General features: G+C 42.7%; 1 protein-coding gene across 2 annotated transcripts in view; it reads left to right on the forward strand.

Annotated features, from left to right (window-relative positions):
* The window catches only part of LOC122556766 (pantothenate kinase 3), a 125212-nt gene that overhangs the window by 96271 nt on the left and 11585 nt on the right, over positions 1 to 17356 (forward strand). The window contains exon 7 of one of the 2 annotated variants that reach the window (XM_043703895.1): positions 2030 to 3213. The exons of the other annotated variant lie outside the window; for it this stretch is intronic. Within the exon in view, the coding sequence (XP_043559830.1) occupies positions 2030 to 2191 (162 nt within the window). The 3' untranslated portion in view covers positions 2192 to 3213. Of the gene's footprint in view, positions 1 to 2029; positions 3214 to 17356 lie in introns of those variants that run through there. 2 annotated transcript variants of the gene reach the window in all.

A 17356-nucleotide genomic window follows, 5' to 3' on the forward strand; every position in this document is an offset into this window, starting at 1 on the left:
TGTTATATTCATAGACCACTTATCCAGCACTGACCCTTGCAGCACACCACTGGTCACAAGCTTCCAGATTGAAAATCAGCCACCACTACTCTCTATCTGCTGCTTAAAGGTAGCAATGGCCTAGTGGTATTATTGCTGGACTATTAATCCAGACATCGTAGTAATTACCGAGGATCCGAGTTTGAATCCTATTGTGACAGACGACAAAATTTGAATTCAGTAAAAAATGAGAAGATTTGTAGCTCAGGTTGTCAGTTTACTCACTGAATTGGTGGGTTTGTTTTCAGACGTTTCGTCACCACACTAGGTAACATCAACAGTGAGCCTCTGGTGAAGTATAAAGGAAGTAGGAGTATACTTAAGAGGGAAATCAGGAGGCCAAAAAGGGGACATGAGATAGCTTTGGCAAACAGAATTAAGGAGAATCCAAAGGGTTTTTACAAATACATTAAGGACAAAAGGGTAACTAGGGAGAGAATAGGGCCCCTCAAAGATCAGCAAGGTGGCCTTTGTGTGCAGCCGCAGAAAATGAGGGAGATACTAAATGAGTATTTTGCATCAGTATTTACTGTGGAAAAGGATATGGAGGGTATAGACGGTAGGGAAATAGATGGTGATGTCTTGCAAAATGTCCAGATTACAGAGGAGGAAGTGCTGGATGTCTTAAAATGGGTAAAGGTGGATAAATCCCCAGGACCTGATCAGGTGTACCCGAGACCTCTGTGAGAAGCTAGAGAAGCAATTGCTGGGCCTCTTGCTGAGATACTTGTATCATCAATAGTCACAGGTGAGGTGCCGGAAGACCGGAGGTTGACAAACCTGGTGCCACTGTTTAAGAAGGGTGGTAAGGACAAGCCAGGGAACTATAGACCAGTGAACCTGACCTCGGTGGTGGGCAAGTTGTTGAAGGGAATCCTGAGGGACAGGATGTACATGTATTTAGAAAGGCAAGGACTGATCAGGGACAGTCAACATGGTTTTGAGTGTGGGAAATCATGTCTCACAAACTTGATTGAGTTTTTTGAAGAAGTAACAAAGAGGATTGATGAGGGCAGAGCGGTTGATGTGATCGATATGGACTTCAGTAAGGCGTTCGAAAAGGTTCCCCATGGGAGACTGATCAGCAAGGTTAGATCTCATGGAATACAGGGAGAATGAGCTATTTGGATACAGAACTTGCTCAGAGGTTGGTGGTGGAGGGTTGTTTTTCAGACTGGAGGCCTGTGACCAGTGGAGTGCCACAAGGATCAGTGCTGGGTCCTCTACTTATTGTCATTTACATAAATGATTTGGATGTGAGCATAAGAAGTACAGTTATTAAGTTTGCAGATGACACCGAAATTGGAGGTGTAGTGGACAGCAAAGAGGATTACCTCAGATTACAATAGGGTCTTGACCAGATGCCTATCGGAAAGATGTTGTGAAACTTGAAAGGGTTCAGAAAAAATTTACGAGGATGTTGCCAGGGTTGCAGGATTTGAGCTATAGGGAGGGGCTGAACAGGCTGGGGCTCTTTTCCCTGGAGTGTCGGAGGCTGAGGGGTGACCTTATAGAAAATTATGAAGGGCATGGATAGGGTAAATAGGCAGAGTCTTTTCCCTGTGGTCGGGGAGTCCAGAACTGGAGGGCATAGGTTTAGGGTGAGAGGGGAAAGATATAAAAGAGACCTAAGGGTCTCTTTTCACACACAGGGTGGTACGTGTATGGAATGAGCTGCCAGACAAAGTGGTAGAGCCTGGTACAATTGCAACATTTAAGAGGCATTTGGATGAGTATATGATTAGGAAGGGTTTGGCGGGATATGGGCTGGTGCTGGCAGATGGGACTAGATTGGGTTGGGATATCTGGCCGGCATGGACGGGTTGGGTCGAATATCTGTTTCCATGCTGTACATCTCTATGACTCTACGTTCTGTCTGGCTTGCTATTTATGTGACATTTGTTTGTTGTGGTGGGTGGTATCATTTCTAGTTCTGTTTCTGAGAGGGAGAGAACAATAACCAACAACCCTTTTTGGACGACACCCGTAGAATGAAAAACGAATGGAGAACTGCAAACCAGTGTTTACGGGAAAACCACACAGACTGACCAGATACTCAACTACAAAAGCAACCATTCGAACACCAAAAATTGGAACTGCATCAGGACACTATTTAAACAAGGCACAGCACCCTGCAGCTATGAGAAGATGAGGAGAAACGCCCATAAAAAATTTTGAATGGTTAATTGATGAGCGCAATCTGCCGATTCCTGCACAGGAATACACAATATGCCCTGAAATTCTAGTCACCCTACCATACATCAAAGACTTTTCAGAGATGATCACTAGACCACTCTGACCCCTAGGCATCATCTTAGCCCACAAACCTACCACCACACTAGAACAATTACTGATGAAGTTAAAGGATACCATACCCACAATCAGTAGAACGAAAGTAATGTACAAAATATCCTGCAAGGACTCCAACAAACATTAAATTGGATAAATCGGCAGGAAACTAGCCATCAGGATACATGAGCACCAACTAGCCACCAAAAGACATGACTACCTATCGCTAGTACGCATACACACAGAGGAAAAGGGACACCAGTTCAACTGGGACAATGCATCCATCCTGGAAGAAGCCAAACAACGACATATATGGGAATTCTTAGATGCCTGGTATTCAGACCTAATCTCCATTACCGAACATAGATGTGAACCCCAGTTACCAACTTCTCTGCAACAACTGGAAATGATACGTCCCACCACAACAAACCAAGACACACAAATAGCAAATGGGACAGAGCACCAACACTTCACCAGAGGTTCACTGATAATGTTACCTAACATGGTAATGAAATAACTGAAAACAAACCCACCAGTTCGGAGAGCAAACCGACAATCCATAAAATCTGGAATTAAGAGTCTAATGATGACCCATTGCTAATTGTCAGGAGAAACATAGCTTAACTAGTGAAGCCTTCATACCATGAAAGAATTCTTTAAAAAAAAAAGGTTTCCTTCCTTCAGGTCAAAATCATATCTAATTGGTTAGTTCCCCTACATTCCATGTGATTTAACCTTGCTTGCCAATCTGCCATGTGGAACCTTGTTGAATACTTTACTGAAGTCCATGTAAACAATGGTCACCACTCTGGCTTTATCAGTCTTCTTTGTCACGTCTTCAAAAATCGCAATCAAGTTCGTGAGACACAATTTTCCACACACACAACCATGTGACTATCCCAAATCAGTCCTTCCCTTTCCAAATGCATGTAACTTCATTTACCTCAGAATCCCCTCCAACAACCTACCCAACACAGACGTCAGGCTCACCGATCTATAGTTCCCTGGCTTTTCCACCTTATCATCTTTCTTAAATAATGGCACCACATTAGCGAGCCTCTGGCACCTCAATGTGGCTGTCAGTGATACAAATATTTCAGCAAGATACCCAGCAATCTCTTCTCTAGCTTCCCACAAAGTGCTGGGAGGCTAATCAGGTTCTAATTAGATCCCGGGAACTTAGCCATCTTTATGCATTTTAAGACCAGTCTGTAATATAGACACTTTTTAAGATGTCACTGTTTATTTCTCAGAGTTCTGTATTTTCCGTGTAACTTCTCCACAGTAAATACTGATGTGAAATAGAGGTTTAGTATCTCACTCACCTGTTGTGGTTCCATACAAAAAGCCTTGTTAATTCATTCTCAAGTAACAGAAAAGTTTGGGGCTGGGACACAACTCAACTCACTTTTCAATGTGAAGAAATTCATTTTATATTACACTTAGTAGTTGTCATAGAGTGTGACTTCTAATTGATATATCAGAGCTATTTTATAAGTGGCTCTTATAAAACAGAAGGAAGTCAAGAATAAACTTTCAGAACACCAGAAACAACTCAACAGCACTTCGGAACAAAGACTAATAAACCGTATTTTGAGTATTTCCCCTCATGTCTTTTTTCAGTAGAACATTTCTATGGATGTAAAGGGGAGTTCATAAGGGAATTAGAGATCATTTGTAACAGTTTACTTGTGGCTAGAATCTAATTACTTGTAATATGTAGTAATTCTTGTGAAGTATGTAAACCTGGTTTCTTAGATTGGATTACTTAGATTACCTACAGTGTGGAAACAGGCCCTTCGGCCCAACAAGTCCACACTGACCCACCAAAAAGCAACCCAGACCCATTCCCCTACATTTACCCCTTCACCTAACACTATGGGCAATTTAGCATGGCCAATTCACCTAACCGGCACATTTTTTTTGGACTGTGGGAGGAAATCTGAGCACCCAGAGGAAACCAACGCAGACACGGGAAGAATGTGCAAACTCCACACAGTTGCCTGAGGCGGGAATTGAAACCGGGTCTTTGGTGCTGTGAGACAGCAGTGCTAACCACTGTGCCACCGTGTCACCCACTAATTCTATTAACCTGTGTTTGAAAATCGGGTAAATTGGGGAATATAGTATACTAATTTTAGCGGGGTTTGATTTAGTGAGTCATGACAAATTATGCAGGCCCATCCAAGAATGCCTCTGCTTTAAATTCAATGAGGTTTTGAGCGTGGTACTAATAGATAATACAGGTGAAGGAAAACACCCAGGTTCTCTATACTGCATTTAAGATATGGCACTGGAAACAACAGAAATGGAACATGTAGAACCCAATTTGATTTCCTGACAGAACTAAAACTAAGAAATAATTGAGATACTAACAGCACTTCAGTTTTGCGGAAATATAAATGGAAATATAACTTAAGGTCGTGAAATTCAGAATCCAGTAGTATTCAGTTACAGTTACAGTTAAAGTGGCTTGAGCATGAGGAGAGAATATTAAAAGTGGAGTTGGATTTTCAAGAGAAGAAAAAAGTTAAAGAGCAGAAAAGGTTAAGAAAATAGAGAGAGAATTAATTTAGGAAATAAACATGAGAAAACTGGAATCAAGAGTGTGGGAATGAATTAGAGTGGAAGAGCATGAATGTTTCCTGAAAATGATGTACTTGATACTATCACTGGTGCAGCGAATGAATTTGCACTGACTCTTCCAAAATTGAGAAAAAAGTTGGGAAAATAGCTAGACAAATGAATTGGGCAAAAGAGGACTGGACATTCCTATTCCAAAGTAAGATGCCAAAGTAAGAAATTTATGCTTCTCTATCAGAGGAGATTTCTCAAGATTATGATAGAATGAAGAAGCCAGTATTAGCTTCATATGAGGTAGTGCAAAGTTTCCAGAATTGAAGGTAACAGCCTAGGCAAGCCTGTGCTGATTTTGAGACTGTTAAGGAACGTAATTTTAACATGTGGGTAAGAGCATTGGAAGTTGAAACTTATATGTTTGATGCTTTTAGAGAGGTTATTTTCTGAGAGAAATTTGAAAGCTCACTGCCTTCCATAATAAGAACTCATGCTGAGAGCTAAAGGGTTGCAACTGCAGAGTAGGAGGCAATAATGGCTGATGATTCGGAGTTAATGCTTAAAACTGAACCTTTTCCTCTGTTACCGTCATAAATTCAAAAGGGATAAGAGATAGGAGAGTGAAAGGAAAGCAACTAGCCAAGGTAAGGAATGGATAGCTGGGTACTCTTCTCAAATCAGAAAGGAAAGTAGTTAGGATGGAGGTAAGAATCAGAAGACGCAGTCTTTTCGCTGTAATGGGCTGGGACAGGTTCGTTCTCAATCCTGGAAGTTAAAAAGGAAGGAAGCACCGTAGGCGGCACGGTGGCACAGTGGTTCAATTCCCGCCTCAGGCGACTGACTGTGTGGAGTTTGCACATTCTCCCCGTGAATGCGTGGGTTTCCTCCGGGTGCTCCGGTTTCCTCCCACAGTCCAAAGATGTGCAGGTTAGGTGAATTAGCCATGCCAAATTGCCCGTAGTGTTAGGTAAGGGGTAAATGTAGGAGCATGGGTGGGTTGCGCTTCGGCGGGTCGATGTGGACTTGTTGGGCCGAAGGGCCTGTTTCCACACTGTAAGTAATCTAATCTAATCATCTAAGCCTAAAACAGCACTAAGAAGTACAGGAGCTATTCAAAATTTCCTGCTGGAGAAGGAGTTAATTTTCCCCAAGAGTTTAATAAAAAATAATTGTGTTGATAAATAAAATAAGTAATCTCAGTTAGGCTAGAGTGTGCCTTGTTGTCTAGACTAGTGATAGCTGCAGTAGTTGAAGGACTGAAAGTCATACCTTCACCTATAATCATGGAAAGTCCAGTTGAGGCTAAAGAGACAGAACAGTTGCTGGTATTTTCCCAATGTCTGTAGTGATCAGAGCAATGGCAAAATAAAGTCCATCATGAGATGTTACAGTATAGCCATAAACAAACATTACAGTAGCTGAAACTCTAGAGCTTGGAGGCAGGATCAGTACATGGGACTGTTGTTATGGCCAAGACAGGACAGGCTGCTCAATGTTCCAGAGTTTCAGTGTTTTAGACAAGATAGAGAGGAAGTTAAAAGAGGTGGAGGAATTACGTTACCAGTCAGAGAGAATGTTATATCTGTGGTCAGTTGGATGTGGTGGAGGGCACATTAACTGAGGCAACTTGGGTAGCACTGAACAATAAGATGGGTGGAATCATTCTGCTGGATTATACTATAGGTGTCCCAACAACCACCAAGACAAATATATAGGCTGATTTTGGAAAGGTGCAATAAAAACAAATTGTCATATTGGGTCATATTTAACTTCCCCAATATTGACTGGGACTCTCTTAGAGCAAGAGGCTTAGGTAAGGCAGAATTTGTTAAGTGCATTCAAGAAAGTTTCTTGAAACAGCATGTGGATTGCACAACTTGAGGAGGGGCCATACTGGACCTTGCACTGGCTAATGAATCTGGCCAGGTGACTGATCTTTCAATGGGAGAGCATTTTTGAAACTTTTAAAATAGCTACAAGTAAGGATCACAACTTCTTAAGTTTTAAAATAGCTACAAGTAAGGATAAGTCGGGACTTTGTGGAGAGGTACTAAATTGGGGCAGGGCAAACTATGTTAGTATTAGGCTAGAGCTGGGGAGTGTTAATTGGGAGGAGCTGTTATTACACAAGTCCACCTTTGGCATGTGGGAACAGTTTAAAGACATGGTGGAGAGTTAAAGACCAACATGCTCTAGTACAGAGGAGGAACACGGGTGCAAGATAAGGGACCCTTGGATAATGAAGGAGGTTGAGAATTTAGTCAGAAGGAGAAAAGAAGCATGTGTGTAAGGTTTAGGAAGCTAAAATCGGATAGAGCCGGTGAGGAATTTAAGGAAAGCAGGGAATTAGATACAAAAGAAGGGACCATAAAATGATCTTGGCAAGTAGGGTGAAAGAAGCATTCTATTGATACATTAAAACAAGTGGATAACTGGGGAGAAGGTAGGGAACTTGTGCTTGGAGGCAGAGGATGTGGGTGAGATCCTAAATGAGTACTTTGCATTGGTATTCACTCAGGAAAACGATGTGGAGGATAGTGAGATTAGTTTGGAGCCTGCTGATGCGATAGGGCATTTTGAGATCAAGAAAGAAGTTGTGTTGAACCTCTTGAATAGCATTAACATAGATAAGTCCCCAGGTCCCAATGGTAGCTACCCCTGGTTAATTGAGAGAGGCAAGAGAGGAGATTGCTGGGGCCTTGATCAAGATCTTTGTATTCTCACTCGCTACTGAAAATGTCCTGGAGGACATGCGAGTGATTAATGTTGTTCTGAACAGAGAGACCTTAGCTCCTTGTAAGTGGAGTCACAGGTAGAAAAGGATAGTGAAGAAGGCGTTTGGTATGCTTTCTTTTATTGGTATTCAGTACTGGAGTTGGGAGGTCATGTTGCGACTGTACAGGACATTCGTTAGGCCACTGTTGGAATATTGTGTGCATTTCTGGTCTCCTTCCTATTGGAATGATGTTGTGAAACTTGAAAGGGTTCAGAAAAGATTTACAAGGATGTTGCCAGAGTTGGAGGATTTGAGCTATAGGGAGAGTCTGAACAGGCTGGGGCTGTTTATCCTGGAGCGTTGGAGACTGAGGAGTGACCTTGTAGAGGTTTATAAAATCATGAGGATGAATAGGATAAATAGACAAAGTCTTTTCCCTGGGTGGGGGAGTCCAGAACGAGAGGGCATAGGTTTACGGTGAGAGGAGAAAGATATAAAAGAGACCTAAAAGGCAACTTTTTCACTAATAGTATGGAATGAGCTGCCAGATGAAGTGGAGGCTAGTACAATTGTAACATTTAAAAGGCATCTGGGTGGGTATGAATTGGAAGGGTTTGGAGGGATACGGGCCAAATGCTGGCAGATGGGACTAGATTGGGTTGGGATATCTGATCAGCATGGACGAGTTGGACCAAGGGGTCTGTTTCTGTGCTGTACATCTCTGTGACTCTGAGTCTTCTGTTTAAGAAGGGAAATAGGGATAATCCAGGCAACTATAGAGCGATGAGTCTCACACCTGTAGTTGAGAATTTATTGGAGAAAATGTTTAGGGATAATTTACATATGTTTGGAAAAGGATGGTCTAATTGGGGACAGTCAGCATGGCTTTGTGCAGGGCAGGACATGTCTTACTAACTTGATTGAATTTTTCAGGGGGATGACTGTTGCCGTGTTGGATAGATTAATTGCAGATTGGGAGACTGGACATTAGAATTTAGAGTGTGTAAAATTTTAAAATGCTGGGGGGTGGATGGTGTTTTCTTCTATGCTTAGAGATTTAAACAAAACGTCTGTGGGTAGTAGCTTGTGGGAATGTCTGCACAGAAAGTAACCGAATTGAAACATTTATGTTGAAAGGCCAAGACAAATGAATTTGAACCAGGCCCTCAACTACCACTAACCGATTAAATTTAAATCTGATCATTTTGACAACATCAAACCAATCCTATGTAAAAAAAAATTGTTACGTCGTCAGTGGTATGAAGAAAGGGGCAGTGGGTGAGAGATCCCAGAGCCAACTGCCATCTGCTAAGAGAGAATAGCTCTTACAGTCATCTATCTATGAGAGAGAAAACATAGCCATGTAGGTACTAACAGTACCAATGATGTAAAAAAGGCACGCCTGATCAAAAAGTTCCTGGAAGCGTTCCTAGAGGAGGAATCAATGGACGGAAGACACAAAGTTCTGAAAGACATAACCTGGCTATGTCTTTCTGAGAGACTAAATTCTATTTGTTTTTTTTATAAGTGTATTTATTGGAACAGCATACCATTAGAATTTTGTTGTATTTGAGAAGTCATTGGAAAGGACTTGTTCTGTTTGTTAATAATTTAGTTAATTTGTTCACTGTTAGTTAGGTAAATAAATTGTTACTTGTTTATTTTAAAGTGAGTGTCAGGGAATTATTTTCAACCACCACAAGTTGCTTTAAAAATGGCTGACATCCCTTGATACACTTTTTTAACAGATTATAAGGCAGGTGCTCCTCTCTGGATGTTTTGATTTCAATTATCAGTGCAAGGGGTCAACTCAGCTTTGTAACAGCGACAAAAATGATTGAGGAGGTCAGAACAGTGGATGGTGTCTAGATGGATTTTAGTAAGGCTTTTAACAAGATCCCTCCTGGTTGGCTCCCTCAGAAGATTATTTTGGGCGGCATGGTGGCACAGTGGTTACCACTGCTGCCCCACCGTGCCAGAGACCCTGGTTCAATTCCCGCCTCTGGCAACTCTCTGTGCGGAGTTTGCACATTCTCCCCGTGTCTGCTTGGGTTTCCTCCGGGTGCTCCGGTTTCCTCCCACAGTCCAAAAATGTGCAGGTTAGGTGAATTGGCCATGCTAAATTGCCCGAAGTGTTAGGTGGAGGGGTAAATATAGGGAGATGGATCTGGGTGGGTTGCGCTTTGGCGGGTTGGTGTGGACTTGTTGGGCCGAAGAGCCTGTTTCCACACTGCAAGTAATCTAATCTAATCTAAATCTAAAAAAAAGTACATGGGATCCTCAGCGACCTGACCACATGGATTCAGAATTGGTTTGCCCTTAGAAGACAGATGGTAGTAGTGGAAGAGTGTTTTTCAGGCAGGAGGTCCATGACTAATGGTATTCCATTGGGATTCTTACTGGGACCTCTGCTGCTTGTGACTTAGGTGAAAATGTGAATGGGTAGGTTGGTAAGTTTACAAATGACATAAAGGTCCATTGAGTTGTGGGTAATGTAGAAGCTTGTCAAAGGATGCAGTGGAATGGGCAGAGAAATGACAGACGGAGTTCATTCTGAATAAGTGTGGTGTGTTGCATTTTCGGATATCAAATGTTAGATTAGATTAGATTCCCTACAGTGTGGAAACAGGCCCTTCGGCCCAACAAGTCCACACTGACCTTCCGAAGAGTAACCCACCCAGTCCCATTTCCAAGAATGAAGTTAAAGAAAAGTATACAGTTAATAGTGGGACACTGAACAGCATTCATGTTCAGGAGGATTCTGGGGTTCAAGTCCAGAGCTCCCTGAATGTGACTGTGCAAGTAAATAGAGTAGTAAAAAAAAGGCAGATGGTGTGCTTGCCTTTATTAGTAAGGGAATTGAGTACAAGAGTCAGCTTTATAAAGTTTTGGTTAGGCCGCACTTAGAGTATTAAGTTCAATTCTGGTCACCACATTACAGGAAAGATGTTGAGGCTTTGGACAGGGTACAGAAGAGGTTTACCAGGCTGATGCCTGGATTAAAGAGTATCACCTATAAGGAGAGACTAGAAAAACTCAGGTTGTTTTCTCTTGAGCAGTGGAGGCTAAGGGGAGACTACACAGCTAGGGTTGACAGTCAGAATCTTTTTCCCCAAGTTGAAATGTCTAAAACTAGGGGGCATACATTTAAGGAGAGAGGGGAAAAGTTCTAGGGAGATATGAGGGCTAGGTTTTTGTACTTAGAGAGGGGTAGGAGTCTGGAATGCACTGCCTTGGGTGGTGGTGGAGGCAGATAAGATAAGGGCACTTAAGACACTTTTAGAAAAGCAAATGAATATGCAAGGAATGGAGGGATATGAACAAAAGGCAGACAGAAGGGGTGAGTCTCATTTGGCATCATGTTCGGCACAACATTGTAGGCTGAAACTTAGAATCCCTACAGCCTGGAAACAGGTAATTTGGCCCAACAAGACCACACCAGCCCTCTAAAGAGCATCCCACACAGACCCGTCTTCTTACCCTTTCCCAATAACACTGCATTTCCCATGGTTATTGCGCCTAGTCTTAGATATCCCTGAACATTACAGGCATGACTAATTTAGCATGACTAATCTACCTAATTCAAGTATCTTTGGCCTGTGGGAGGAAACCGGAGCACCCAGCGGAAACCCACACAGACATGGGGAGAATGTGCAAACTCCATGCAGATAGTCACCCAAAAGTGGAATTGAACTTGGGTCCCTGGCCCTGTGAGGTCAGACTTGCTGAATTCTCCAGCAGCTTCAGTTTTTATTTCAGATCTCCAGAATCAGCAGTTAATAGTTTCATTTTGTGGACAAAGGAGAGTTGGGGATAAAATATCATAAAAATAGAAAAGAGCTTTAATGAAGAGTCATCTAGACTTGAAATGTTAGCTTACTCTCCATGGATGCTGCCTTAACCCACTGTGATCTCCAGCATTTTTTTGTTTCCAGCACTTGCAGTAATTTGCTCCTACCTGATAATCGGTTTAGCTCAGGAAATTAAGCTCAGACAGAAACCGATTCAGTATATGGTCGAGAACCATTTGGTGGAATCTGTTCAGAGCAACTGGAGTTCACCGATAGTATTGTTTCCCAAATCAGATGGATCTGCTAAACTTTCCAAAGTTTATAGAAAGGTGAATGTGGTGATGAAAACACATTCATACCCAATTCCATAGTTGGAAAACTGCATTGATAAGATTGGCAGTATAAAATTTCTTGCTTTGTAAGGTGGATTGATTGAAGAGATATTGAAATGGCATTACCATCAAGGGTAAAAGAAATATCTGGTCTTATCATGTCAAGTGGCTTACAGTAGTGTTGGGTGATCCAATTAGGTTGCCAAGGACAGGGAAAGTAACAGAATTCCTTGTTCCTAAAACTATAAAAGACTTTGGTAGGTTTTTAGGAATGTGGATTTTACTGGAAATGTGTGCATAATTTCAGTACAATTGCTGTGTCATAGAGAGCCATAGAGTCGTACAGCACAGAGACAGGCCCTGTGGCTCAAACTGGTCCATGTCAACCAAAATGTCCATCAAGGCTAACCCCATTTCCCTCACTTCTAAACCTTTCCTATCTAATTACTTGTCCGAATGCCTTTTAAATGTTATTAATATACCTGCCTCAACCACTTCTGCTGGCAGTTCATTTCATATGCATACCACCCTCTGTTTAAAAAAAAAGGTTGCCCCTCAAGTTCCCTTTTGTTCTCTCCCCTCTAATCTTAAACTGATGCCCTCTAGTACTTGATTCCCCTACCTGGATAGAAAACGAGTGCATTCACCCTATCCATGCCTGTCATGATCTTACACACCTCAGTCTCCTATACCTAAAGAAAAAAAAGTCCTAGTTTGTCAGCAGAGGGTGGGAGGGGCTGAGAGGTGGCAGATGGAATTCAACCTAGATAAATGCGAGGTGATGCATTTTGGAAGGTCGAATTTGAAAGCTGAGTACAGGATTAAGGATAGGATTCTTGGCAGTGTGGAGGAACAGAGGAATCTTGGGGTGCAGGTACATAGATCCCTTAAAATGGCCACCCAAGTGGACAGGGTTTTTAAGAAAGCATATGGTGTTTTGGCTTTCATTAACAGGGTATTGAGTTTAAGAGTCGTGAGATCTTGTTGCAACTCTATAAAACTTTGGTTAGACCGCACTTGGAATACTGCATCCAGTTCTGGTCGCCCTATTATAAGAAAGATGTGGATGCTTTGGAGCGGGTTCAGAGGAGGTTTACCAGGATGCTGCTTGGACTGGAGGACTTATCTTATGAGGAGAGGTTGACTGAGCTCGGACTTTTTTCATTGGGGAAAAGGAGAAGAGGGGACCTAATTGAGGTATACAAGATAATGAGAGGTATAGATAGAGTCGATAGCCAGAGACTATTTCCCAGGGCAGAAATGACTAACATGAGGGGTCATAGTTTTAAGCTGGTTGGAGGAAAGTGTAGAGGGGATGTCAGAGGCGGGTTCTTTACACACAGCGTTGTGAAAGCATGGAATGTGTTGCCAGCAGCAGTTGTGGAGGCAGGTCATTGGGGACATTTAAGAGACTCCTGGACATGCATATGGTCACAGAAATTTGAGGGTGCATACATGAGGATCAGTGGTTGGCACAACATCGTGGGCTGAAGGGCCTGTTCTGTGCTGCACTGTTCTATGTTCTAAGTAGTTTGTCCAAACTCTCCCTGTAACTCAGACTGTTGATTCCTGGCAACATCCTTGTAAATTTCTTCTGCACTCTTTCTAGTTTAATAACCTCCTATAGCAAGCTGACCAAAACAAGACATAATACTTCAAATGCAACCTCACCAACATCCTATACAACTGCAACATAACTTTCCAACTTCTATACTCAATGCCCTGACTGATGAAGGCCAGTGTGCCTTCTCTGCCCTATCTAATTTTGACTGTGCACCTGAACTCCAAGATCCCTCTGTTCCACCACACTCCTTAAGGCCCGGAACTCCTACTTTGATTTGGCTTTCCAAAATGCAAAAGCTTACATCTATATTAAACTCCATTCACCATTTCTCTGCCCACTTCTCTAGCTGAGCAACATGCTACTGCAATTTCTGATAACCTTTCTCACTGTCCATAATGCCACCTATTTTAGTGTCATCAACAAATTTGCTAATCATGCTTTGTACATTTTCATTCAAATCATTGATATCGACAACAAGCAGCAATGGGCCCAGCACCGAACTCTGAGGCACTCCACTAATCAGAGACCTCCAGTTCAACAAGCATCCTTCCACTATGACCCTCCTGCTTCTTACCATCAAGCCAATTGTATATCCAATTTGCCAACTCGCCTTGGATTCCATGCTATCTCACCTTCCAAAGCAGCCTACCATGTGCAACCGTATCAAAAGCCTTACTGAAATCCATGTAGACTATGTTACTGCCCTGCTTTCATCAATCTTCCTGGTCACTTCATCAAAGAACTCTTAACAAATTTGTAAGGCATTATCTCCCACTCCCAAAGCCATGTTGACTACTCCTAATCAAGCCCCTTCTTTTCAAATCCGTGTGTATTTATTTATTATTTATTAGAATCCCCACAATGTGGAAACAGGCCCTTTGGCCCAACAAGTCCACACCAACCCTGCAAAGAGTAACCCACCCAGACCCATTTCCCTCTGACTAATGCACCTAACACTATGCACAAATTAGCATGGCCAGTTCACCTAACCTGCACATCTTTGGAATGTGGGAGGAAAGTGGAGCACCCAGAGGAAACCCACACAAACATGGGGAGAATGTGCAAACTCCACACAGACAGTTGCCCAAGGCTGGAATCAAACCTGGGACCCTGGCACTGTGAGGCAGCAGTGCTAACCACTGAGGCACCGTGCTGCCATATATCTTAACTCAGAATCTTCTCAAGTAACTTAACACCTTGGGGCGGCACAGTGGCTCAGTGGTTAGCACTGCTGCCTCACCGCGCCAGTGATCCAGATTCGATTCCAGCCTCAGGTATTTGCACATTCTCCCCCTGTCTGCGTGGGTTTCCTCCGGTGCTCTGGTTTCCTCTCCCAATCCAAAGATGTGCAGGCTAGGTAGATTGGCCATGCTAAATTGCCCATAGTGTTCAGAGATGTGTAGGTTAGGTGCATTAGTCAGTGGTAAATATAGACTAACAGGGGAGGAGAATAAGTTTGGATGGGATACACTTCGGAGGATCAGTTGGAGTTGTTGGGCCAAAGGGCCTGTTTCCACACATAAAGATTCTATTCTACCACAGATGTTAAGCATACATCTATAGTTCCCAGATTTTTCATTGCAGCCCCTCTTGAATAAGTGCACAACATTTGCTACCCTCCAGTCTTCCGGGATCTCATCAGTGGCTAAGATGATGCAAAAATATTAGACAGGGCCCATGGATTTTCTTCTTTAGCCTGTACAAGTGTTCTTTGATATATCTGGTCAGGACCAGGAGGTATGTCCACCTTCATACATCCTAATATATCTTAACACCACCTCTACTGTGATATGGACTATCCCCAAGATATCACCACTAACTTCCCCAAGCTTCCAAGTGATCTTGCCTTTCTCTAAGGTAAACACAGAGGAGAAATAGAGAATCTCACCCACCTCCTTTTGTTCTACGCATGCATGTCCACATTGGTCCTTGAGGGGTCCTATTCTCTCTCTAGGTATTCTTTTTCCTTCAATATACTTAAAGAACCTCTTTGGATTCACCCTACTCTTCTCGGCCAAGGCTATCTTGTGCCCTTTTTTGCCCTTCTGATTTCTTCTTCAGTAAACTTCTGTATACCCTATATACCTCTAGGGATTCCCTTGATTGCAGCTGCCCGTACCTGAGCCATGCCTCCTTTTTTTCTGGTCAAAGCCTCAATATCTCTTGTTATCCAGGGTTCCCTATTCCTGTCAACCTTGCTTTTAACAAATTTGTTAAAGAAAGAAACAAAAAGTGGTTGAGAGGGGGAGTGGGGTTCCTTAGTAGCAGTAAAATAGAAAGACAAATGAGGATGGTTCTGAGTCAGAAAAGAGCAAGTTAATTCAAAAAGACAGACAACAGCTAGTCAAAGAACAAGGTAACTCTTTCAATGTAATGGGTCTTACAGGTAATGCTGATGAACTCAGGCCATGAATGGGAACATGGGACTCTGACATCATAGCTATTACAGAAATTTGTCTGAGGGAAGGACAGGACTGACAGCTCCCAGGTTTCAGATGGGATGGGAAGGATAGAAAGGGAGGCAGGAGGGGATGGGGAGTGGCATTTTTGATTAAGGAAAACATCACTAGTGTAACTAAAGAGGAAATTCTGAGTGTTTGTCCAGTGAAGGACCGAAGCTGAGCTGGAGGGAGCAGAGGGCAGCCTGAGCAAGTAATAGTTTATGATTCTAAGGGGAAAACTGAAAAATGATGTCACAGGACGGCTGTGATTTGATTGGCTTATAGGAAATCTGCTAATTTTAAATTGAATCTTTAAATTATTAGTTACAACTTGCATTCAGATTGAGAAAATACAGAGATATAAAAACAGTTAAAAATCTTAAAAGAGTCAAGGAGATTGAGTCTGATCTTCAAACATTATGACACATCAGGGAGGGGGAGAGTTACCTAGGTGCTATGTTGCAGGAGACAGTCACACCCCTTAGCCTAATTAACTTGAATTCGGCCAGTGGTTAGGGATAAGAGTGTGTGGCTGTGAGTGAGACAGGTAGAAGGATTCAAGAGGTAGAGTTGCAGGAGCCTCAGCCTTTGTCCTTATCCAACAGTTTCAAGACTGTGTGGATGGGAATAGTGACTGCAGGGAGAAGGAGCCGACTGATGACAGCAGCATGGTGCAGGGAGCCATTCAGGTGTGGGGAGAGAAGAGAAATGTTGTAATTAAGGATAGTGTGGTTAGAGGCATAGATACTGCTCTCTGTCACCAGGTTTGAGTGTCCCTAAGGTTGTGTTGCCACCAGCTGCTTGGGTTTAGGCTATCTCATCTGGACTGCAGAGGAACTTGGAGAGGGTAACAATCCAGTGGTCATGGTCCACATAGGTACCAATGATATATATAAAACTAGGGCAGAGGTTCTGCTAAGGGAGTATGAACAGCTAGGAGCTAAATTAAAAAGCAGAACCAAAAAGGTAACAATCTCTGGATTACTACCTGAGCCACGAGCTAATTAGCACAGGGTAAATAAGATGAAGCAAGTAAATACACTGCTTAAAGATTGGTGGGGGAGAAATGGATTTGAATTCATGGGAAATTGGCAGCAGTACTGGGGAAGAAGGGACCTGTTCAGATGGGACAGTCAGCTGAACTGTGCTGGGACCAGAGTCCTAGCGAATCGCAGAACTAGGGCTGTAGACACGGCTCTAAACTAAATATAGGGTGGGAATGGGAGGGTTTAGTTATGGGGGAAATTAGAAAACCAGAATTAAAGGTGCAGGACTTGGGAGATGTTATTAAACTCTCTAGCACAGATACAATAGGACAGAGCGTTTGGAAAGCATTTGCAAACAAACTTCAAGCACACTGAACAAAGGAATGATAATGCGAAGAGGGACAGTTAATACAGGACTGAAGGTGTTATATCTGAATGCATGCAGTATAAGGAATAAGATAAAAACACTTGTGGCACAGATCGAAATTGGCAGGTATGATGGTAGGCATCACGAGGACGTTGCTGCAAGGGGATCAGATTAGGAGCTGATAGGCAGAGGGGGGTGAGGTTGCTTTCTTAAGAAGAAATGAAATTAAAACAATAGTAAGAAACAAAGTGGGG

The sequence above is a fragment of the Chiloscyllium plagiosum genome, chromosome 14 (genome assembly GCF_004010195.1).
Source record: "Chiloscyllium plagiosum isolate BGI_BamShark_2017 chromosome 14, ASM401019v2, whole genome shotgun sequence".
Lineage (NCBI taxonomy): Eukaryota > Metazoa > Chordata > Chondrichthyes > Orectolobiformes > Hemiscylliidae > Chiloscyllium > Chiloscyllium plagiosum.